The sequence below is a fragment of the Pomacea canaliculata genome, linkage group LG2 (genome assembly GCF_003073045.1).
Source record: "Pomacea canaliculata isolate SZHN2017 linkage group LG2, ASM307304v1, whole genome shotgun sequence".
Taxonomy (NCBI): domain Eukaryota; kingdom Metazoa; phylum Mollusca; class Gastropoda; order Architaenioglossa; family Ampullariidae; genus Pomacea; species Pomacea canaliculata.
This window is the reverse complement of record NC_037591.1, coordinates 1,125,733-1,150,906: the sequence shown is the minus strand read 5'-3', so window position 1 is coordinate 1,150,906 and position 25,174 is coordinate 1,125,733. Positions and strand designations below refer to the sequence as shown.

The 25,174-nt window shown below is 38.7% G+C and overlaps 1 protein-coding gene across 2 annotated transcripts; it reads right to left on the bottom strand.

The window, feature by feature from the left end:
- Window positions 1–450: 450 nt before the first annotated feature.
- Window positions 451–23,711, bottom strand: LOC112556115 (zinc finger CCCH domain-containing protein 13-like). 2 transcript variants are annotated; one of them, XM_025224796.1, is made up of 8 exons: window positions 22,987–23,709; window positions 20,774–20,960; window positions 20,009–20,125; window positions 17,802–19,537; window positions 14,656–14,753; window positions 14,211–14,339; window positions 12,570–13,576; window positions 451–11,020 (listed from the first exon to the last, which is right to left on the bottom strand). In XM_025224796.1, the coding sequence occupies exons 1-8, from the start codon at window positions 23,067–23,069 to the stop codon at window positions 10,922–10,924; spliced, it is 3,456 nt and encodes a 1,151-aa protein (XP_025080581.1). In that variant the 5' UTR covers window positions 23,070–23,709; the 3' UTR covers window positions 451–10,921. The 2 variants fall into 2 exon arrangements, with proteins under 2 accessions (XP_025080581.1, XP_025080582.1); XM_025224797.1 differs by lacking the exon at window positions 451–11,020 and adding an exon at window positions 11,664–11,849 and having other exon boundaries at window positions 22,987–23,711.
- Window positions 23,712–25,174: the final 1,463 nt, after the last annotated feature.

Here is a 25,174-nt window from a genome sequence, read left to right as displayed (position 1 = left end):
ATAACAAGGGGAGTAAGAAAGCATTGATGTGAGCAAGTTCTCAAATATCCTTAGATGACTTAGGGGTTGCTGGCAGCTATACGCATAATGCTGTTATTTATATAAATAGCTTGCGGTTCTACATGTAATGCTGTTACTAATACACATTAATTGTTGATACCAGAAGTTAGGCACACTTGTTTCTCACAACAAAATTCTAAGCAGTCAAGTCACAAAATATCCTGAAATATAGCCAGATAAATAGGTAAACGGGAAAACAATGCACAGATGCAAAAAACAATCAAAAAACAACAACAAAACATGCAGGACTGAGGCATGAAATTCCACTTATGTGGACTTAGCCCACCCTTCTCCCACACACGCAAAAGAGATAAATGGGTTATTGCATATTTATAAATAAAAATAAGAACTTAAACATAACACAAAACTACAATGGAAAAACTTGCACAGTGCTGTCTTAACATTTTATTAAAAGTCAAAAAATATATCCATGAAGGGTAAGAGTATTGCAACATGCTCACAAAACAATGGCTATGTTTTGTTTGTGTGCACCATTACGACAGCCACACAGAGAGAAAGGGTCGTTGCTAGCTTGTAGACAGAGAGTCACGGCCTCCCTCTAAACCTCTGTTTCTATGACAACTATATAACAATGAGGTCAGATCCTTCAGGGCGGACCCTCTTTCCACTAGTGCTGACACTTGAATCAGACACGATTATTTCAAGTACACCAGGTACATATCACTGCTGTAACCACACTTAAAACACTGACAAGCACCCTATAATGGATGCAGTGCAAGGGTAGCAAGAAATCCTGCTAGAACAAAGAGTTAATGATAATGCCATTTTGATATTCTACGATACAAACACATTTGGAACATGTGATCACAAATTCACCATAGTATAAACACTTGTTTTCACACAGCTTTACAGACAAGTATTGTACATTTTGTTTGAAGTGATTAAAAATCGAAACTTTACACGTCTCCAGATTCTACACAGAAAACTAGCGCGGGCTGCATGAAAAATACATTTAATGAGTATCAAATAAAATGCAATGCTTGTCAAATATTTTTGATATTTCCATTGATTGTCTGTTAATCAAGAGACAATAATTTTTTAAAACTTGCATGCCTTGCAAAACTCTCAACACTCAAGCACCTTATGAAAAGAGCAGCAGAAATGACATCTCTAGAATGTCCAATCACATCTCTCTTTTCTGATGTCAAGGCTATGTACAAAGACTTCGGAAATGAAGAATGACTGCAGAAAATTGCTGCTACTGTGTTTTAACATGCTGAATAAACAGCACATTATGCACAATTATGTAAGGAAAACAAACAAAAGAAAGTTTAATTAAAAAAACTTGACTTACTGTAATGTGAATCAACCAGACTTACACATTCTTAGACACTGCCAAAGTACTTATTACAATTTAGACAATTTCCGAAAATGATCCATTATTTTCACTTTATAGAAACTACATGTATTATAACTGCAAACAAGTACATATTAAACACATACTATCTACCCCTTTGAAGCTTAGCCTATTTCAATCTCGCATCAGGAGTTTCTTAAAACTTGGTAGGAAGAACTTTAAATTGTCAATACAGGAGACCAGAAAATCTGTTAGGTATAGTAAGAAGTTTACACACTTTTCTGTATATGTCCAAATGTATGTCTGTGTGTAATGGTACAAAACACAACCCACTGATTTGTTTTTGTCAATCCTCACTTCCTTTATACTTTCTGCATGCAAGTGTTTTGAACATTTTTCTTTTTTCTTTGTGTAGATCTGAAAGCAGTTGTGTTAATTTATGACTTATATGTAATATACAACAGCTGGTGTGGTGTAATGACCACTTGGATTTCAAGAGGCAGGTTAGGATAAAATTGTATCTTATGTATCGGGACAAACATTTCAATTGTACAGTCTAAACCTGCTAAGCAACAACAATAACAGTGCAACAAGTGTATATATCCCAAAACACAAAATATCACAACTGTTACATCATCAAAAGTTACATAATATAAAAATCCAAAATCAATGATGCAAAAAACACCTAACGCAAGAAAAAAAAATTAAACAAAGAAAATCTTTGGTTTTATAAATGAAAAATATGGTCTTACAACAATCACAAACAGAACACTATGATGAAAAACTCATCACCACTAGTGTATAAGAAACTTGTGCTGTCGTCCTAACTGAAGCTGTAAAAGCTGCAAAATATGAAAACTTAAAATAACTGCTGACATCTTTGATAAGCGCTTACCAGAAAAATGCAGTATACAGACAGCTCTCTCTCTCTCACACTATCCACTCTATTTTTTCAACCTACTACTGCATCAGAGCCGGCGTTAGGGGGAAGCGATCAGGGGTGACTGCCTATAAGGCCCTGCACCTGAAAGGGTCTCTGTGCTAACATGTGCGCTGTTGGGATGAGTAGGCTGTGCTGGCTTCCAAAGGGCCCACATCCCCCTAGCGCTGGCTCTGACTAGGCATTACTTTGAAGCACACAAATGACACTGTCATGTTCACAGATTGTAGTTCCAAACCCTGCATTCCTTTCTGTCAATCATCTCCAAACAGTCACACGGACAGCATCCACAAATATGCCAGTCACACAGACAGCCTCAAAAAAAAAACACTCTCTCTGGACAATCACACAGCATCCACAAATACCCTGCATAAACAGACAGCATCTACAAATACACTGTCTGCATTGTCACATAGCATCTACAAATACCCTATCAGTGTCAGACAGCATCCACAAATACCCTGTCTAGACTGTCACAGAGATAGCATCTACAAATACCCTGTCAGTGTCACAGACAGCATCCTAAAATATCCTGTCCGTCTCATAGACAGCATCCTAAAATATCCTGTCTAGACAGCATCATAACACCTTTACATTTTTCAAAACTGTCTCCATTCACACTAGGATATATTTAATGCCTGCACCAAAGCATTTCTGTAACAAAGTGTCTCCAGCTGCACAAGTGGAAGTATTTATTTTTTACACCACAGTATATCCAGAACAAGGTGTGACAGCCCCATAATTGGGTACATTTTACCAAAGCATGGCACACCCAGAACAAAGTGTCTTCAGGTACACAAATGAGACACATTTACAACATGGTGTGTTCTGTCATATATACAGATACATTTATCTTTTTTATCTGCTGCTAAAGTATGATGTACCCAGAACAAATGTTTGCTTCAAAGTAGCACATAAAGAACCAGTTCTTTTTAAAACCTTTTTACCAAAACTGACAAAAATGTTGTCTTCAGTTTCTTGCGACAAATGCTAAAGGAATTCAAAGTCTATGTACCACCAAGGGCATCCATTTGCAGCCAACCTATCTGTGAGAAAATCACTGTCACTTATACAAACCATTTTTACACAAATTTTGAACATTAATAATCACAACTACCATTAATGCTTCTTCAGTTTTCCACTACAACTAGTTATTTCTGGCTTTAACTCCTACACTCACATCTAAAATAATCCTCCTTATGTTCATCAGTCCTCTACTCTAGGAATACAGGTTTGTAAATAATGATGTGAGTTATCAAGGGCAATCCATGTCCTGCTGATGTGCTCCTTGAAGCTTTTTCAGAGGCTACCGATACTTCCACGTATCTATGTGCTACAGAGGTCATTTATTTACTGTATATATCACTCTACTATAGAATGATAATTTTGAGTATCTGAAAATTTCCCACAAAACATACACATGCAAGGTTTGTCCTTACTGTGCTAAATGCTGGATTGGATTGAATCGTATTACAACTTGGTAGCAGTGTTGTCCATGTCATGCCATGCTCATAATACTTTTATGTACTTGTACACAAGCAGTAAAGTGTGTGGCAACAAACCTGACATGAGTTTATCTGTCTACAAACACTCCAAACTGTAAGTAGCCTGTGAGTATTATTAAAAACAAATGTAATACTTGGTTGCACTATCTTCATGAGCAGATCATAATCCAGTCTCTTATTCAAGAGGCTTGCTCTACTCAATACAAAGTGAAAAAGACTGTTGCCCTACATGGAGATATATATTTACTGATCTACTAAAGGGCTAAACACTGTAATAGTTGGAATTAGGTGTGAAATGAAGTGATAAACAGATGCACAGTACATCTCTTGGCAATGTACATCTCAAGATCATTGTACACTTCTAGATCACTGTCAATATGCCGACACCTAAAACACTGATCTCATGTGGACTTTACAGGTGTGACTGGTTTGATATATTTCTGTAATCAATTGCTCTATTAACTTGCAATGGAGCTAAAGTCTTGCAGGTTAACACGTATAGCTTTTTATTATAATGCACTGCAGGCATTAAACGGGTGAACACTATGACCTAAATATAATAATTTTGACAGAGGCACCTAAATGTTTAAGCTTTAAACAAGTTTTAAATAGTTTGTAGAGATCTTGATGATGATCACCACAGAGGCACTATACAGCCTACTCATAAAAAATAAGGGAATGCTCTGTGTGTGTGGATACTAACTATACACACTTAAATGCATGTAAACAAAAAATAGCATAAAAAGGGAATATTAAAAAAGATAAATGCTGTGCAAATGAGATAGTGTTTAGATATTTCTGTCAACCTTACAATATTCTGCCTGCAGTTGTCTCTTTAGGGGCAGTCTGACCACACATACCTGCTTCTGGAATAATATTCTTTCCATACATATATCATTTGCAATATTATGCCCCATAAATCTCAACTCTAGCCACACTTTGCCCATATATGCCTTCATCTTGACCAATAATATCTTATCAAATACCAACAATGGCAACTGTTAGTCCACACATAACACCATCAAATTTTGATATACCTTAACAATATTCTGCTTTACAGTCATTATTTAGTAACACTAATACCAGACAAGTAATTCTTCAGCACCATTCCATCACACACCCAGGTTACTCTGGCATCTAGTAATACCTTTACACTCAAAGCTTTACTCAAATAGCATTTTGACAATACTTATGTCAGCCCAGCAAAACCATTGTACTGAACACATTACATATAAATTGTATTCTGCCTTGAGAATGAGGGAGAGAATCTTTGCAATTCATCTATTAGACCAGGTAAGATAGTCCTCCTTAACTGACAAAAAAGAATAAAGCAAACAGCAAAACAAAATTTGTCACATGATGGAATTCATCGCCATCTAAAAATTAATATGGTTACACTCCAGCAACATCAACAAACATGAGAACTAAACAATGCAGTCTGAAAAATTAGGAAGAAATACTGTTTTGTCTTGAGAGAAATAAATATTACACACAGATGTTAACAATAAAATTATTATGCTGAAAGTAGTTTGTATGCAGGACATATTTTCAAAACATCTCGTGTACTTTGGCAGCATATCTTTCTGGCCTCTTTGAAGAGGGCATTTGCAAGTTAAATGTCAATACCTATGTGAAATACATTAGTAGTTTCCTCCATGTGTTGTTCCTGTTTTATAGGATAATCTATGCTTGACCTTTGTCTTAATCTGAGTGGATATGAAAACTCAAAAAATACTAACAGCCAGCTTTAAAATAATAATGACCTGCTACGTAGAGGCAAGCTCCATGCACTGTGCACAAAAGACCATAAACAAACCAACAATCAGAAGTCACTGTGGAAAAAATGAACAAAGTGCATAGAAAAAGATGAATAACTGAAGAGAGAGCAGAAAAGTTTGCCTGACTATGAAAGGCATTTGAGGCCACTCTTGAAAGCTTTCATAGGGGCAGATCCAGAGAAGGAGAAAAAGCATCTGCCAAAATTCTCTCATCTGATGCATGGCACAGAAAGGAGGGAAACACAAGTAGACCAAAGAGGCTTATTTAGGTTGTAAGGCGTTAGTAGCTCAGAGGTATGCTGGGTCGGCTATGAAGTCAATGGTAGCACAGTGAGGCAATCCTGTAATCAATGTGATCTTGAACTGCCACCCAGTGGAGCTTGCAGAGGAGGGTGTAGAATGGTCTGCTTGTGGTCGTTGGAAGACACTGTTAATGGCAGAAGTTCTTTGAAGTTTGTCCAGTAGGCAGATAGGAGAGTTGAAGGGCAGAGAGTTGCTGTAATTCAATACAAAAAACAGACAAGAGTTTCTTAGTGGTTGAAACGGACAGGAAGGGTTGGATGTGACTCATCCTGTGAAGGTCAAGGAAGATAGACTTGCAGATAGCATCGATGTGTGATTCATGAGATGATGTGTCCATGATAACACTTAAATTCCTAGTTCAATTTTGAAAAAGTAATGCTTGCCCCAGAAAAATCCAAGTAGTGGATGATGGCACACATTTCAGCTTATTTTCAGAGGTTATTGGAATGGCCTGAGTTTTTTCAGTTTGTTGGTGGACATCCTGGCTTTTACAGAATCTACTCTTTGTTGTGTGGTAGTTCAGACCTGCTAGAGTGAGGCAAGTTGCTAGCAGCTGTGCATCTTTATACTATAAAGGTTCAAAAAAATCTATTCCTCAAATAAAGATGAGTATGTAAAATGAAAAGCAATGTTCATCTGGATTTCAAGAGGACTGAAAATTGTCCCTCTAACCAAAAATAAACCATCAGTTACAAATCTAGCTTCTGTCCCCAATGATCAGGAACTGAGGAAGTTTTCACTGTTAGCTGATTTTGTTGTGCTTGATGGATCAGAAATGGGGATGCTAGACCATAGGGGGCCCAGACACTAGTTTTGTAGCCTCTAGCAACAGCAACAGCATCAGCAGACAAGAAAAAAAGAGGTCATGGGATTCGGTTTTTATCCCTTTTCTGTCAAGAACCATCACAGCCTCTCCCATACTGTGCATTCCTGGTAAAAACAGGAGGGTTCTGTCAGCCCTAGCAATTTTCAAACATGGTTAAAACTGTAAACTGTGGAACATGTTTGTCTGCAATGCCTTAACAGGACAAACATAGTACAGGTTTTTGATCAGCCATAACATGGCACAAACTGTAGGCTTTTGGTTAGTTTTAATATACTAGCATGACAGAAAACAGAAAGGGCTGTAGTTTGAAAACTGTAAGCTCTTTTGGTTAGTCCTAAGGGTGTATTAACATTAATATTAAGGGCTGTATCCACAAACAGTAGAGGGAGAAGACCAGCAAAAAGTTTTACTTTTGGACTACAGAGTACTGACATGTACAAAGTACATCATGCACAGTGTACAGAATATGCATGTACATGATTGAATGCAGTGCACAGAATATACAAAGTACACAAAGCAGTATGTAAAATACACAAAGTGTACAGAATATACAAAGCACTGAGTGTATACAGCATGTACAGAGTACACTGTGTAAGGCATGTACAGAGTAAAGAGTGCACCTGATTGTAGTTGTCTCATAAGATAAGCAAATCTAAGCATATTTAGCATAGTAAACTGGTCAAATCTTGCTCGACTATTAAAAACAATTATCTGATAAAATTTAAACTGCTGACACCTGAACCCAACCTCACAAGGATCCAGACTGACAAGGCAGAGCTGGGGCTTCTGAAGAATCTCCATCAAAGAGAACTGTGCCAACAAGCGAGTGACATTTAGAATTACTGTAAATTTTGGTAAGTTGTTACTGTTTTCCCAGCTTTAAACCCTGCAGCTTAAACAGTGACGCTGCTCATTTGCCGATTTTTCCAATTTGATTTTTCTATGAGCACCATCTTAAAGTGTTAATTGTTCACATTCAAAAAAAAAAAAAAAGCCACATACAATTGATCAGATCAGCTGCTAAAGCACACAACCTCATCATACCGAAAATGAGATGAAATGTTTAACATGCAGCTTTTAAGCTGAAGGCGATCAACCTGGCCACTGAAAAAGTTGGATATATTTGTGAATAAAGTAGAGATTTAAAAAAAAAAATTAGTGGGTGTGGCTTACATACAGGTGTGCTCAATAAACCAAAATTTACAGTAAAATTAAAAAGGACAAAATAAAGCAAATTTCGAATGCAAGACTTCCAATGACATGCAACATCTTAGGGCATTTTTTCAGTTGCTGGGACTAACCCTAAAATCAATTATGATATCTAAATGACATGGTGGACCTGCCTAATCAAAGAGTTTATGGTGAATAAGCTCACAACAGATTTTGTACATGGGTCCCATAGTACTCCACAGAAATTATAGTCAATTGCAGGAACAGAGTCATGCTTTAATGAAAGAAGACAGCACAACAATATCTCACAGTGGAAATCATAAATATTCAGCCAGCAGTGACCTATTTTTAGAATATAGCAACATCAGACAGTAGCAACCTTCTCCCTAGTCAAGGACTGTGTGATAAAGACTAAATTAAATGGTGATTAATCTGTAGCTCTTCTTTGCATTAAGAAAAACTCTCAATCTGCTGTTTAACTTGGCAATGGTATCACCTTCACTTTGTTCGAACAAAAATCTTGGTTTTACAACTGTTGTTACGAGATATTTATTTTAAATGTCAATCTGATTATTTTGACCTCCACAGGATCAACAATCATATGCATTAGTCTCATCTAAACTTGGTGACTGAAATTTTCTCTCTAGCTGTCCTACAGACTTTATTCATAAATTTCAAAGTGTTCAGAAGTCTCCAACTCATCTAGCTCTCAGAACATGAAAACAAGATTTTGTTATACCTCCCTCTTACACCAACTTCATGGCTACATAAAGGACCTAGAAGATGCGGCATCATTTGTCTGGCAAGCTGAATAGCCACTGTGACCCCACACATGACAAAAAGAACACAAGAACAGCTCCCTGCTGAGCTTTGAAACTACATAGAAAGTACAGGCTATGCTTAACTATCATTTGTCCAAATAATTCATTCTTAGTGAGCCTAGAATGCTTTTGGTCTGTGTCAATGATGCTAGAAGACTTTCTTCATCATATATTCACACTCTGATGATGCCAGTTACCAAATGGAAAATAAATGGCCGGCACAGGTTCTAAGCAGTGAATCTCTCCTCTCAGCTGTGCCAGTAACAATCAACCAAGTTATGAAAGTGTACATTTACAATACCTTGCCTAGTTTTAGAAATAACTAAAAATTGCTTGTTGGGTACTATTCTTATATATGTGAAACGTGTTTTATTAAAATAAATTATTTTGTTACTAATTATTATCTCAATTTTCATTTTAATGCTGTTTGCTCAAATCAGATGTGTTATGACAAGCAGAACAACTACATTCACAAAACATGATGCTGCATGACACAAGCTGATCAAAAAGTTATTATTTTAACCAATCAAGAAAAAAGGAATAAATTTTTATCTGTTGTCAGTTTTTAATATTATTTTCAGCTCACTGACTGTTAAAAAAAAAAAAAGAGAAGAAATATCTGAAAAGCATGGGCACCCACTTCAGAATGCCATCTACATGTTTAATGCAGAAAGGATGGTTGATACAAAATAAAAGTGGAACATAATATCCATAAAATAAATCAGTGCCCTACATTGTAGTACATATTTTCACAGATACTTTCTTGGTTTTAAATAATTTAAGTAACTTTAATTTTCAAATGAGGCGATATGTAGTTAAAAAAGTTTATTAAAAAAATATGATGTTTATAAAGCACAATAACTCCGTACCAGCAGATCACTGGTCATCAGACACCGACTTCATAGCTTTTGCAACAGAAGCACCCTGAGACTCAACATTTTTGACAGTATAACTGGATCTTGTCCACTTTGATTGACCAGCTTGAGATCATCTGCAGTGCAAATATCATTTTAGGCTGTCAAAAAAGCTTTTGCATACTTCAATTATGCAAGAGCAATTCCGTGTACCCTCAATAATATAAACCAACAAACAAGTAACAGTTTTTCAGATTTCACTTTTCGGGATATCAGTCTACTGTATTCTCTTCAGTCATGCTGACTGCAACATGGAAACAGCCACTGTGCTCACATGTCCTAGGGACTGACAGTTTGAATGGTCTCGTAACGAAGCTCCTAGGCTTGTTCATGGCCAGTTCAAAGCACCTTATAGCAAAATCCTCACACTTTTACCATGAACACACATATGGGGTAGACTCTGACTAGAGTTTACACTAAATAGCAACATAGCACACACCAACTTATCGCTAAATACCACTGTGCACTTTTCATATTTGTCACCTTTTGTATAGCACACCATTGCACTAAGCCCAGTATGTCGCTAGCACTGGGAGCAACAGATAGGGCTGAAGTTTGAAACTGTCTTGCTGAATTTCACTGCAGAAACTGAACACAGAACACCGAACACTGAGAAATCCAAGGTACGTGCTGTACCAGTGAATGGTGGAACAGTCTTACATAGCACAGATAACCACTCTGAAAAAAAATAACTAAACACAAAAGCTCATGTCTGAAATCCAACTGGACAAATGAAGCTGCAAGAATGCAATCTGTAGCTGTTGCAGATGGGCACTTGCTAGCATAGTGCAGAAAAACATGGTTCCTGTTCATAATAGATGCAAAGTGATGTGTCTACATGCTCTTTAGAAGGTGCTCTTTGGTGCATCATCCTAACAGCAAATTTGAACATCCATGCTTCCAAACAGCTGTAATTCATGTTGATGTTGACTGAGCATAAGCAGCCAACAATACTTACTCACAGTTCACAAACCACGCAGCCAACATGAACAGATGGATGCAACTCTGAAAATTTTACACATGCTAAAATCAATGGATAACATTATCAGTAATGTCCCCATTGATGTTAACATCCTCAGAATGATTCACAATGATCTGGCAAAGAGGTGAGGACAAAGTGTCCTCCCCATACATGCACTTCCTCACATAATTAGTTTGCAAAACATGCACACACAATGAAGTGAATCTTTTGTGATCCAGCAAGGTACATTTGTTTCTCACAATACCCAACTCACTGGTGTTTGCTGAGAATTGTGGCCAGTGATGTTACTTGACTTTAATCACTTCTACTGGCATCCACAATGAAATTCTTCATCTTTGATAGATTCATAGTTGCAGCCAACACATACAGTGTGATACCACTTATCGCAATCATCACACTGCACCTGAAACACCAAAAAATATATGTGCGTATGAATATGTAAAGTCCACATGTGTGTCTATACTATGCAAAATGGAGGGAGTGAGAGGCAAACAATATTTTGTCATCCTACCACAGAGATCTACAAAATTTGCCATCGCAATGCTGAATGAAATATAAAATCAGACATCTATAATATTATATGAGTAACAAGTTCTTTTGTTTATAGTAGCAACACACATTTTATTAACTGATGATGATTTTATACTTGGATTGTGATTAAACTCTGTGCTTAGTTTGCCACAAAGACTCTCTATGCCAGCAACATAATGCTGCTATTCTTGTTTCTGCTATTTCATCAATCTGTCAAGCTAAGGACATTTTGCCTCACATCACTGAGGCATAACAACATGGCATGTGACATTCACATGACTACATAACATGGCATGTGACAGACACATGACCACATAACAACATATAGACTTGTACAGAGACGTAGGCATGTCTACCACCTTGAGGCAATTATTACAATTAGAAAATAGCAAACACTTTTAGAAACTGGGGGAGGCTTGTACTTTTTGACTGTACAGCAAAAGATTGTGTATTTGAGATCAACACGGGTCTGTTGCTGAAAACTCCTCCATCCACCTGGAAGTTGGTACCTGATTTCTCGAGGGAGATAAGGAGAGGGCTGAGCTCACCCTTTCACACGGCATGCCCTGATATGGTGAATCACTTGTGTTTATGGCCTCAACAGCAAATAGGCTATGATATTCTCTACCTCCTCTCTTTTAACTCTTCCCTTACGGTTCATGTCCTTGGAACTTCTTCTCAACCAGTGCCTGTTTTGTGCACTGTAATGCGAACAGGGTAGTGTCACAAAACACATCACTCTCTGCATAAATAAATGAATAAATAAGGGAAGAAACAGTTGGTACCTTTAGAAATTATTCTACTATGAATGACTTCACTTAGGGAGCTAAAGTAGTCAACGAATCAGGTGTTTTATTTTTATTGAATGTAGGCAGTCAACTGATCAAGAGCCATGTCTGAGATGGTTGCCGGTTTCTCTGACAGTGTTTTGTACTCCAACAACCGAAAATAGTTATAAAGTAAAATATATTCTAATAAAATATTTCATTGTTTGGCACTTTATGTTTGTATATATTAACCAAATAATTTTTTTTGTGTCACGTGGCCTACTTTCATGGCAGGAGCTGTCCATTTCATACAGTTACCATATTTCATTTGAATTTAGTACAAGAAAACAAGAAACAATATTTCTTAAATATCCCATCACTTAAATGTTTAAAACACGCTCTTTAAAACTGTATGTCACTGATAGTTGTCTTTACTGCAGATTAATAGGTGTAAATCTTAGAACACAGCGTACTTTGTGCCACCATTCATATTCTAAGCAATGAATCACTTTGCTTTTTGTCTGTAAGAGTTACAGGCTCATCTAAGGCACAGCAGCTACAATTATATAAGACCATCAATTGAGGAATAAGAAGAACTACTGAGCAAAGAGAAAGGTCAGCAAGACAAGGAAAGATGACTACTTAGCAACCTACCCATTCAACACGCCGTTGGGATGGTCTTGTGCAGAGATCTGATTCACAAGACTCTTCTTCGTACCACACAACACCATCTTCTAAACTTTCATCCTCCTCATCATCATCATCACCATCTCCTCTTCGCTTTCTCCTCCGTTTTCGACGTTCTCTGCGCCTTGGTACATTATCTACCTCATCATCACTGTCATTTAATATTTCCTGCTGTTGATCTCTGTCCATCATGATCCGGGGTCTTCGAACAGCAGTTTTCCGGACAGGCCGAGAAGATACCCTTTCACGTGATGGTTCATCGTCCCAATCCTTCCTGCCAACCTCCTGCTCTTTCTCCTCCTCCTCCTCGTCTTCTTCTATTTCCCTTCCATCTCGACTTGTATCCCTGCCTCTAGTCATGACTACATCTTTACCATTTCGACCTGTATCCCTGCCCCTAGCCCTGTTTGTGTCTTTTCCATCTCGGCTTGCATCCCTGCCTCTAGTCACGATTGTATCTTTTCCATCTTGACTTGTATCCCTACCTCCTCTAGTTATTACTGTGTCTTTCCTATCTCCACTTCTGTCCCTGCCTCTGGTCATCACTATGTCCTTACGATCTCGATGCTTTTCACCGCCTCTAGTTACCATGGTATCCTTGTCTTCAGCATCATCTTGGCTTCTCTCTCTGTGTCCTTGCCTTTTCTGCGTTGTTCTCTCTCTCTTATATAAGCTTTTCTCTCCTACTGAACTTACTTCTTTATCTGAACTTTTTTCTTGCGTAGAGTCACTCTTGTTGAGTTTCTTGCTCAATAACATTTGCCTGACTTTGGGAAGCTTCCTTTTTTCATCATCGGGAGGAAATAAAAAGTTGTCAAGAGTAAACCCCTGTCTGGGTTTGTCTTTGGCAAATGCCAGTTTTTCTTCAAACGATTGCTTCTCCTTCCTGACTGTGTTAGGCTTCTCTGTATGTAGAGGTTGTTTCTTCTCATCCATCACTGCTGGCTTGACTATATCCTTGCTCTTGGTTTTGTCTGAAAATGAGCAATGGTGCAGATCATCTTTCTAACCATAATCCACAACAAAGATAAAGAAAATCTAAAAAACACAGTTTCTATAGCAACAAGCACAAACATGCACCATTGACATTCATGTAAAATAATATTTTAATGGGAGTGAACTGATTTATAAAGAAATTAAAACTACTGAATGACACAGATAATGTCCGAGCTGTTAGTGAATGAGTGACACTGATGCTCACAAGAGCTCCAGGCAGTTTTTAATGCAACATCTCAATGTAGCTCTGACTGAAGTAGTCCCCATTTGCTAGTTGAGAATATTAAAAATAATTTATTAATTCAACACGATACATTGAACTATAAATTAACCTGCTAATATAAGTAAAATAAATTTTGAATTACAGAGTACTTAATAACACCCCAAAAACAGAAAGGTTTAAGTTTAGCATACTTCATCTTGTGATGACACAGGAACAATGGGATCTTTGTTTTTAACAACAAATCATACACCAAGGCAAAGAAAAAGTGCTCTGTACGGAAAAACATGACCATCCACTCACAAGAATTTGCAGAAGCCATAACAGTGAACAGGTGGTAATGACAAGCTTGCAAATACTGCCGTCAGCAGAGTAGGTCTGAATAAGCTCACCTGTGAAGGCACTATTTTTTGCAGGTCTGTTGGAAGAAGAGGATGAGGAGGAGGCCCGGCTGTGCTTGGCAATGTTGTCTGCAGTTACTCGCTCAACAGCCACCCACACATCTTTAAGAATAGACTCACCTATATTAAAAAAGTTCAAACACCTTATGTTGTCAGCTGACTTTGCAGTGCCATATTTCGTCAAGATTCTCTTTTTAAAACTTATTCCTTCTTTTTCTAAACCTGCTTGGATTTTCCTTTAAAAAATATAAACTCTTGTACCTGTAGCTATAACTTGTAGATATTATTGCATTCAAGCTCCACCCATTTCACAGATTAAAAATATACAGATGGGCATGCGCACACACACACACACAGAGGTGAAGAAAAAAATGCTTTAGTTCTGTCTGCTTTGAATAAAGTGGCCTTTAACTGCAGCCTGTATAAACCATCTTACCAGCTGAGTTATGACCCTTGCCTATATCTGATGATCTTATGCCTTTACCAGCCATCTTTAGCCCTGTGCTAACTGTGAGAGGAGGCCGTTGCTGACGTCTGATAAAAAACACAAGTCTATATTAATCACGTTAGTCACAATCACATACAATAAATGGACAAAGTTAAGGCACATATATTCGTACATTATCAGCTAGCACTTTTTACAAATGTAATTTATAATTGATTGCATTATCTACAAAACCACTAGGGTTGTCTCCAGCTTTGCCCTCTGAGAAATTTTGAGGGTTGGGTCATTTTTTTAAAATGTTAGTAAGAATGGACCTGCTTTCTGGTTCAAAGCACTTTAGAAGTACACCTATCAATGATAATCTGATGTTGTTTACTCCAATAATACATCCCAGTTTGTCGTATTGTTTACTTCAATACTGTGTCCCAGCTTGTGATACTGCTGCTTCTTTATCCCTTGAGAGCAATTTCTAACCATATATTAATAAAGAATCCCAGTCACTTAATCCCCTAGACTTTTAATCCCTAAGCACTTAATCCCCAGACACTTAATCCCTAAACTAAACCCTTAACTATAAAAAGTATGAAGTCAGCAAAAAATTTAATTGAAATTCAAATAATTATTTTTATATAAACATCACAATAAGTTTTACAATTCAAATAAATATTGAAATACATTAATAATATTTAAATCATGCTATTAACTTCAACATCATTTGAACATCTACAACATTAGTTAAAGTTCATATAAGCTAGTAAATCCAATGTTCTTCAACAATATGATATGAAAATTGTTCTTAAGTGTTCGCGAGGTAATTTTTGTTAATCAATATGACAGGTAAGCTAATGATCGGAGGTACAGAAAACGATCCATTGACTCGTATCTTTAACCATTAAAAGTCTAGGGAATTAAGTGTCTGGGGATTAAGTGAATGGACACCATTAATAAAATATTAAAATTAATTCTCCCTTTGTCAGAAATACAAACATATATACATACACAGAGGAACAAAATAACAAGATAGAGCTGTATTAATTTATTTACCCATGCTGGGGGTTGGGGAATGGGTGAGTTATTTGAAAAGGTCATTAGAAAAACTTGACTCCTTTGCAATTACTGCAGAGAAATCTTAAAGAAACATCACCAATGTATCTATTCATAGCTACATCAGCATTGCCTCTGTTACAGGACTTTAACAAATGTCCATAATAGTAAGTGAATTTGTAAAGTACATTTTTCTGCATGAATGTGAGCTCAATGTGCTGCACGCCAAAGATCATAAATAGACAATTTGTGCTAGAAACATAAGCATCAGGAAACAGATGACATGTTGACAAAAAAAAAAAAAAAAAATTAAAATCATGGATGATGACCCGAGGAGTAAGCAGAACAGTACTCTTGATTATGCAAGGTATTTCTTAAAGAGATGGGTTTTAAGGCCAGACTTGAAGGCTTCAAATGTACAATTCAAAGAGTAAGATGCATTTTACATGGAGCCAGTAACTATGGCTATATCATGGCAAGGCAGCCAGCCCTTAAAGAGAAAGAGGAAAAGAAATTCAAACAGTGGGACCTGAGCAGAAAAATAGGTGTCTGCTAAATTTCTGCAGTCTGATGTGTGGCATACAGAGGAAGGAAACACAAGCAGACTGAAGAGACAGGTAGTAAGGCATCAGTAGCTCACACAGATATGCTGGGAGAAGGCCCTGAAGACATGGCAGCACAGTGCAGCCATCTTGTAATCAAAGCGAGCTGGGACTGGAAGCCAGTGAGGCCTGTAGAAGAGGGGTATGCTTTTTTGCCTATGGAAGACAAAATAAGCGGCATTATTCTGAGCTCTTTAGATCTTGTCCAGCAGGCAGTTAGGAAGACTGACGAATGGACAGATGCTGTCATTGAATCGAGGACAATACAACAGCAGACAAAGGCATTTCAACGCAGCGCCAGAGAGGCTGAAAAAAAATGAAGGAACTAGAGAAAGATGTCACAGGGTATAAAACATATCTGACAGAACCAGTATCAACAGATGTGATTCATGCTGCCAGCAAATGGTAAGTCATTCACCACTTGCTGCAATGCTATCTCAGTAGAATGATTTTAACAATCTGCTGACTGAATTGGTTCAAGCAGATAATGGATGCAAAAACGTTTCAAGAGCTGGATCCAAAAAAGAGGGTGAAAAATCATCAGCCAAGGTGGTAAGATCAGCGAAGGCTAAGTTGTGGGAGCCAATGATCGACACGCTTAGTCAGCATAAACCATTGGAAATCCAGGTTGAAAGACACTGGAAAATGGTCTGATAGTAGGTCAGGCACAGAAAGATCATGGATCAGTTGATAACATTATGGTGCTTGTGAACGAGATGTTGGATCAGCTGTACCAGATCATAATCCTGAAGGAGTGATTCGAGACCCCTTACGTAACCTGACGTAATTGAGTACAAGGCCGGAAGTCACAGACATGTGCTTATACATCAACCAGAGAAATTCCATAAGAAATTCATTCAGCTAGCTTGTTTCCTTCATTAGGTGGCTGACAGAGACAGGAACGTTGTAGACTTCTCCAGGTGAGAGCCTCACCAGGCAGAGTTCAAATGTGTTAAATTTGCCATCGGATGTTGAAAAAAACATACTCTTTCAATGACTGTTTAAAGAGGATGTTAATTCCACTGGCGTGTGACAGCACGAGACAAGAATAAAGAACAAAGTCTGGAGGTGTGAGTTCTTGCATCTTCACCTCACTGACCGCAGGTTTTAACCAGGTCTCAATGAGGACATCAGCATTAGATTCAAAAGTAAAGTCAGATGGTAAGGCTGTTTTGTTTCTGCATGACCGAGAATAAATCTACATGATCCAGTGCAAACATTTGACAGAGAGATCATCTGACACCTGGAAAATGACATGACCTAGTGGAGAGTTGACAACACACAGCAACAGCAAAAGACTAAAGGACACTACTGCATCTAAATAAATGCACAAAAAATGGATCGTGTTTGTATCCAGCTTCTAATGTATGAATGCATCAGCCAAACCAGCAAAACATGACATACAAAGTGTCTCTCAGAGCTTACACTAACAACAGATCGACACGCCAAACCAAACAAGACTGTCGAATTGGTGTAAAGAGAACCACTCACCCATTTTCCTTTTCTCGCAGCAGCTTGGGTACAGCAGCTTTATACCTTGTCCTTCCTCTGCCCATGCTCTGATGACTTGTCTCCCCTTCTGTTTCAGTGTCGATCAACTTCCCTGTTTTCTGAGATCTGTCAAGTCTGGCATCAGGAGATCTTGAGCGATGAAACACATCATCATCACTTGAATCAGATGCCATCATCCTGGCACCATGTCTGTCTAATTTGCCAAGTGCCACTTGGCTTCTCTGGCCAACTGCCAAGCCTGTTTCCTTTTGGCTCTGGGCCACACACTTAGAATCACCAAGATGATTTTCAGAAAATCCAGAACTAGAGATTCTCTCCCTTGTTTCTAATTCTGAACTATCTTTGTCTCCTTCCCTGTACATATCTTTCACCACTTTCTTCATGGCTGGTGTTCTGATGGCAAAGGGCATGGAAATTTTAAGAGACTGATGCACAGGACCTGGTGAGAGTTTACGCTTTGCCCTGCGAGGAGAAGTCTGACGATTCAGATGTAGATCTCCCGTCTCTGAAAGACTGTGGTCTGAAGTAGTCTTTTGGTTTAATGTGTGAGAATATGTTTGACAGAGTGGACCTGGTTCATCTATCTCTACAAGACAGGATCCTGGGGTTGTCTTTTGCTTTACCCTTTGAGGAGATGTCTGAGGATTGTGATCTAATTCTGATTGCATAAGACCATGACCTAGGGTTATCTTTTGCTTTGTCCTGCATGGAGATGCTTGGGGACTGGCAAGCAGTTCTCCTGTCTCTACAAGACCACGCCCAGGAGTGGGAGGTACTTCCCAAGTTACACTTTCATCATCAATCTCCATTTCTTCCTCATCTTCTTCCTCTTCATCCTCTTCCTTGGTCATGAAAGAGGGTGAGGGGGTGCGAGCAACACTCTCAGGGGATGCTGCCTCTGTCTCCTCGTAGCCTGTCAAAGACGAACTTGGCCTCTGTGACTGCTGGCCTTTTACATCCATCTCAGGGTGCTTTGCGATTCTGTGTCTAGGTCCTGGTGACCCTGACCTCCTTTTCACTAGCTGAGATGGACTTGGAGACCTGGAATTTGAATCTAACTTGCTGTGTCCCATACTGGCACTTTCAAATCCATTTAACTGCGTCCTTGGTAGCTTTGTGTTGTGTCTATCACTAGTAAATGAACTTGAGCATTGAAGTATTTTTCCGGTTCTTGACCAATGAGCTTTGGATTTTCTGCCAGCATGCGTTGGTCTAGAGGAAACAATCTCGTCAGAATTTAGCCAGTGTGGCTGATTGTTTGTATCTGACATTGTTGGTGATGCTGACCTTTTGTGTTCACAATGAGGTGGAGATCGAGTTACACTATTGTCAGAATTCTTACGTCTTCGGTAAGTCCCACCACAATCATCATCGCCGTTTTTATGGTAAAGAAGTTTAGAGTTTTCGGCACTTCTTCCACTGGCATCTTGTAATACTTTTGTTGAAAAACTTTCTGTAGAAGAGCAGGGAGATGACTGCAATACTACCTCATCTACACAGTTTGTATGTACACTGTTTGATTCATCGCCATCATATAACTTTGCCCTGCCATTTAGACTTCTTGAATTTTTCGATCCTTGAAAGCTAGTGCAATGATCCTTCTTATGCAACAAAAAAAGGTTTTTGCTATGTTCCACATTAGCAACCTCAAAATCATTGTCAATTTCACTGATGTTTGTTGGCGAAGACCGTGTTGAACTTATAACTCGTTCCAACTGCAATCAATAAAAAGAACTTTCAAGCACTTTCACTATAGTTTGGTGACTTAATTTTTTATTTTGAATTTAATCCCAAAAATATTTATTTCAGCAGCATAATATATACTAAAAACTGGACAATATTTGTTAAACTGGCAGTTCTGCACAATACAAATACAGTTTCCTCCATTCTCTATGACCATATTAATAATAGGCTTTATAAGGTTTGTGTGATGCCAACCTGTTTTCAAGTATGTCTGCATATTTAAGTGCTTTGTGTCCACCTTCAGTGGCAGAGAAATGCAGTTTTAAAAAAGTATTATTGTGTGGTTATAATCAGCACATTTTGGTCAGAAGAAGTGGTGAACAGATTATTCATAGCACGTGATGAAATAAATTAAAACGCTTGTTATTGTTAGCTAAACTGACTTACAAAGCTATGTAATTAATAATAGTGATCAATAGAACAAGAACAAAATGAGCACTTACAACAAATTGGAACTCGGAGTCTGGCTGAAGCGCCTTCTCACCCACCTTGACTTTGTAACCATTCTTATGGCCAAAGATCACTCTGTCCCCTTCTTGCAGCTGCTGTTTGTCTCCCATCTAAGAGATGAACCCCCAAAATATTTAACAATTTTAGTACTTTTGTCTTACAAATAATTCTTACCTTTAGGGTCAGAAACTTTATTCAATAGAGCCATAAACATAAGCACTCTTTAAAAAAGAACAAGTGTGTGGGGGGGGGAATTGGTGATTTACGCCGTGCCAGCAGCTGAGGCTATATTACGGCAAGGCAGCCAGTCCTGTAAACAGATGCCACGTGCAGAGAAAGAACAGCGTGCCCGAGACGAGAAATGAACTCTGGGCAGCCAACCTTCACTGTATTGGTGACAGGCGCTAACCGTTGCGCCACTGGACCGCTTTCTTAAAAAAGAACAAAATCTTATTTAAGCTACAATTAACCCCTATAATAAATATCTGCTAGCATACCTTGTTTGAAACTAGCATACTAGTTTGAAATACTTGGTAAGTGCACACTTCAACTACACACCCCAACATTTCAGAGATATAAGCAGTGGCCAGAAAAATTTTGATGAGACCGATGAGTTTCTTAATCCACTTCCAACTCTTATTACCAGATACCAAAGTTGCCATCCTCAGCCCATGGTCACATGATGCAAATTGGGAAGTGAAAAAAATAATTATAAGACAAGTTTCTTTCAAACTATGTAAAGGTAAAAGAGCCTGTACCCGCACATCGTTGATGTATGTCCCATTGAGCCCACTATTGTGAAGTACAAATATTAGCTGTCCATCCTCTCCAACTTCTCCCATGACAACTGCATGGCGCCGCGAGATAAAATTTCGCAGATGCTTGGAATCCAGGTAGATGTCTGCCCCAGTGCTTCGCCCAAACACAGTGGCACCTTCCTTTAATCTGCACAACAGTCAGCACAAGCAAAACAGGGTCTTTATCGCACAATGACAACATCTTTGTATTACTGCACGAAATTCAACTTAAAAATGCTTACCAATAAAATCCCTAAGGCTCTTCCTGTTGTAAGGTGACACTAAAGTTTGAGATGTCAGGGGCTACCTGTCATTGTTCAACATCATACAACTGACATTAAGTTGATTAACATTTTCCTTTAAAAAAAAAAGCTATTGGACCATTTAATGTATATGTACAAAGGTAAGTAAATTAGTGAAACAGATTAACATGTGACTTTCAGTGTATCTTTGATGTTGCTTATGCAGAAATGATACTGGTTATGCTCATAACTCTGCTCATAAATATGTTGTAAAGAGCCTGAAGAACAAAACAGCTTGCATCTATCATAACTATGTTAGAATATCGTGTAAAGAGCCTGCTTGTGCCTATCATAATTTCATTAAAATATTTTGTTAAGGGCCTGCGTCGAGCAAGACTGCCCACTGATAAACAAACACAATTTTCCCTGCAGACACTATAACTATAAAACACAGTAATAACTGCTCAGCCAAGCTAATATTAATGCTAAATAAGTTCAGGAGTACCATCATATATAAAATGAATAAAACTGTACATGCAGTCACAGACATTTTCATTTTAGAGATGAGGGAAGCTCTGCAATCTCTTGAGAGCACATTATTATTTAAATAGGAAATGGCATCAGTTTTCTACACGGCATTGTATAACATTCAGATGGACCAAAAATGATCCTATACCTGCTCCTCATGTCCGGTATTAGGTTGGTTTTCAACTTATAGCATAAACACATTTTCCAGATGCTAAAAAGTGGCAATGATTAGATCTTATAGCAGTCACTAATGTAATGTGTTCTGTCTGTCCCTCACTTACCAACTACTCAACCTATCTCATCTTGTAAAGGTGACATGGCAACTTAATCAACTGAAGAAACTTCTAACAACAGGTTTAATAAAAAAATGCGTAACCAAGTATATAATATACAATGTTTATATTTATAATAAATAGAAGAATGCATAAATATTTAAAAGTGTTCGATAACTAGTTTATAAGAATGCATTAACTACAACATATTATTTCTATAAAACACTTTCAAGAGTTTTAATGTTTTGATTGTAGCAATGATGGACTGGTGTGTAGTGGATGTTACAACTTGGCCACCAGGCCTATGGATCTCAACGCATGAGCAGTATGAGAAACAAACACACAATGCAAGCTACACAAATACAGAAGCACAGTTTGCAAGCTACGAAAGGAAGGAGGAGAAAGAGTAGAAAGAGTAGTTATCTTTCTGATGCATTGTTTTTGTAACATGTTAGTGTCATTCTCTTTTTTCTTACCTTGTATTCTGCATCTGTTGATATGGTTTGCATATTTGATTGCTGATAGTTTGGTCTGTTTGAATGTGTATTATGAGCATTTTGAATCTGTATCTGTTATTTGCTTTTATATGTGCAAAGTGTATTGAGTCTAGTCTTATTGATATGCCATATACAAATCTACTTCATTATTATTACCCTACCCCTAAAAAAGTAATCAGTCCCAATGTTATAGGCGACTCTATATAATGCCCATCAATGGTGGCAAAGTTGAGCCCATTTCTGTCCCACTGTACAAGATGAATGTATGTAAACATCATTATTTTGTTCAGTCATCCGATTGGCCACTTCAGGCATGACAGCGCCAGCAAGGTTTACATGGAAGGATAAGTGACAGGCATATTGATATAGTGCCTAATATTCTGGGTGAATGGATGCAATAAGCTATGTTGTTACTCAGCTGGCTGTGTGGGTGGTTGCGTGTGCACGCGCGCGCGCCACGCGAGCAAGAGAAAGGAAGAGAGAAAGACTGAGTACGAAAACAAGCACGACCCTGGGAAAAAAAAGTGCCTCTGCAGCCAAGCTCATCTTCTGCAGTCAAGGCTGAAAACTATCACCCTTATCGATCACGATCTCTGCACGCGTGGTTTCGCCTCAGAAATGATGTTGATACTTACACCGCCAAATCCGCAACCTCTGGAATGGAAGCAGGGGGTCCTATACGTCGTAACACCCAAGCTGTCGGCTGTCTCACCGCCATGTGACAAGCAAGCTGGCCGAAAACACATATCTTCAAGTCTTTTGTACCATCGCGGGCATGGCTGCCAGCTTCATGCGGAAGTTGCTATCTGCGCAGCGGCCGTCTCCGCCTGTCTCCGGAATGTTCCGAGTGGAGACGACAGGCGCTCGGCGGCCGGCGGAAGCTGTGAGTGCGTGGTCTTTGTAACCATGGCAACAAGATGATGGGCGAGGCTGAGGTGGCGGCCGGAGACGCACGCCACGCATGTCATGGCGCGAGGCTATCGATCGCAAACATTTATCACAGCCTGCACACAATGACATCGCTTATTTTTGCGCACTGGTTGCTTCGTGCTTGTATACCTTCCTCAAGAAAACATTTATACACGCTGGATTCGATAAACTGCGACGGGAATTTAATTGTCTGCTTGCTCCCACGCCGACATTTAATTTGCAGGAAAGGCCTGTGAGTGAAATAGATCGCCATGGCGACCATTAATTGTACAGTCATACAGGTGTTTTCTTATGTATATATATTTTTGTATTCTACGTAAACCTATTTAATTCCTCATTACATGTAGCAGTAATGTCGAAGTACGTGCATGTCGTGTCGGAACTATTCCTGTTTGATTTTGTTTTAAAGATGGACACAGAGAGAGAGATCGAGAGAACTATATATATATATTGCCACCACCGGGTCATTTCAGCATGGTCTAGATATATTATTAAACGATTTTCTCACCTTGTGTGAAATGAGATCGATGCTTCTTAATTGTTCTTGTTGATTTCAACGATCGAGTTTCGTAATAAAATACATATGTTTATGTCACCCACAATAATAACACCTGCGACAGAACTCCTTTTCATGGGTTTCATATGTATAGAGATGTCACAGGCTTTACCATTATGGCCGGATTGTCATCCTCATTTGACCCGGCCACTTTCTTTTGTTAAGGTTAAACCAGAGTGCATCATGCAATAAATACTCTATTAGAAACGGCTGTTCGCTGGTTCGTGAGATACAGGTGAGACCTACGGTACAGCAATCGATAGGGGATAAAAAGTAAAAAAGTGGAGAATTTCTACAGAAAGTTTTAGAGACCATAATTCTTACTGTCCAGCCGGCCATGTCCCATGACCATACGACACAGATCTGCACACACAGCTTATGTGAATCCGGGCCCCGGTCATGATAGCCATTACAGAAACTTTGTTGTATAAAGTACACAGTACAACACGTGCACTGTGACAAGAAGGTATATACTGTATATAGCCAGTAAAGTGCGACAGGTGAAAATGAAGATCTTTTAGTTTTTAACCTGTAAACTGAGATCGTTTCACAATAGGTACACTAGACTCGAACAGAAAATTAATGTCCAACAGCCGTAGCAGGAAAAGGAAAATCATCAATACTAACTCCGCCCACTGCTGGTCGTGTGAACACCTGTTACCATGACAACCACAGGTGGCTCTCCGATCACATTTATCGCAGCCGGAGTTCAGGAACTTGCCTCCCTTGTTGTCACTGTAAGTACTAAGTAAATTTTCCCTGTTATCTTCTGCGCATTCTGGGACATGAACTCAGGTTGAAATATGGGAGCAAAGTATGTCACTATCGTACTCGTCTGAAGTTTGACAACAATTTCTTCCTGCTGCATGGTTGTCAAGTGCAGCAGTTCATTCAGGGCATTGCTATTTGGTGCCGAGGAGCGCGAAGTCTTGGCCAAGTGTCGGATGAGGCTTTGCTGACCCTCGGCACCGTGACCCCTCTGTAGGCCGCTGATCTGATGACAGCCCCGACCTACAATTTTTAATGTTGTTCACTTCTAATTTTATTCCCTTACAGCAGCGGTTCTCAACCTTTTACTTGTGACGCCCCCCTGACGAACAAAGGTACGTCCGCGCGCCCCCCTTAGCCATCAATGTAAGATAATTTCACTAATACCGGTATAAGAAACTTTTGAAAAAATGACCACCTTCGCACCCCCCTTGTAAACACGTCGGGGGTTAGGGTTGAGAACCGCTGCCTTACAGGCTTCTTGCCAGGTACATGTATGTAACAGTTGTAGATGTTTGACGCCTTCAGATCAAGTCTTGGGCACTCTCTGTATGTGTCACCTGTTCGCA

What these genes read in the sequence shown, in the direction of transcription:
- LOC112556115 (XM_025224796.1), bottom strand. Translation starts at nt 23,069, where the DNA reads ATGGCGGTGAGACAGCCGACAGCTTGGGTGTTACGACGTATAGGACCC. An exon ending in CAAGGGTCATAACTCAGCTG is followed by an intron (nt 14,340 to 14,655) that starts GTAAGATGGTTT and finishes TTTTTAATATAG; the next exon opens with GTGAGTCTATTCTTAAAGAT. An exon ending in CCCAACGGCGTGTTGAATGG is followed by an intron (nt 11,021 to 12,569) that starts GTAGGTTGCTAA and finishes TTGGTGTTTCAG; the next exon opens with GTGCAGTGTGATGATTGCGA.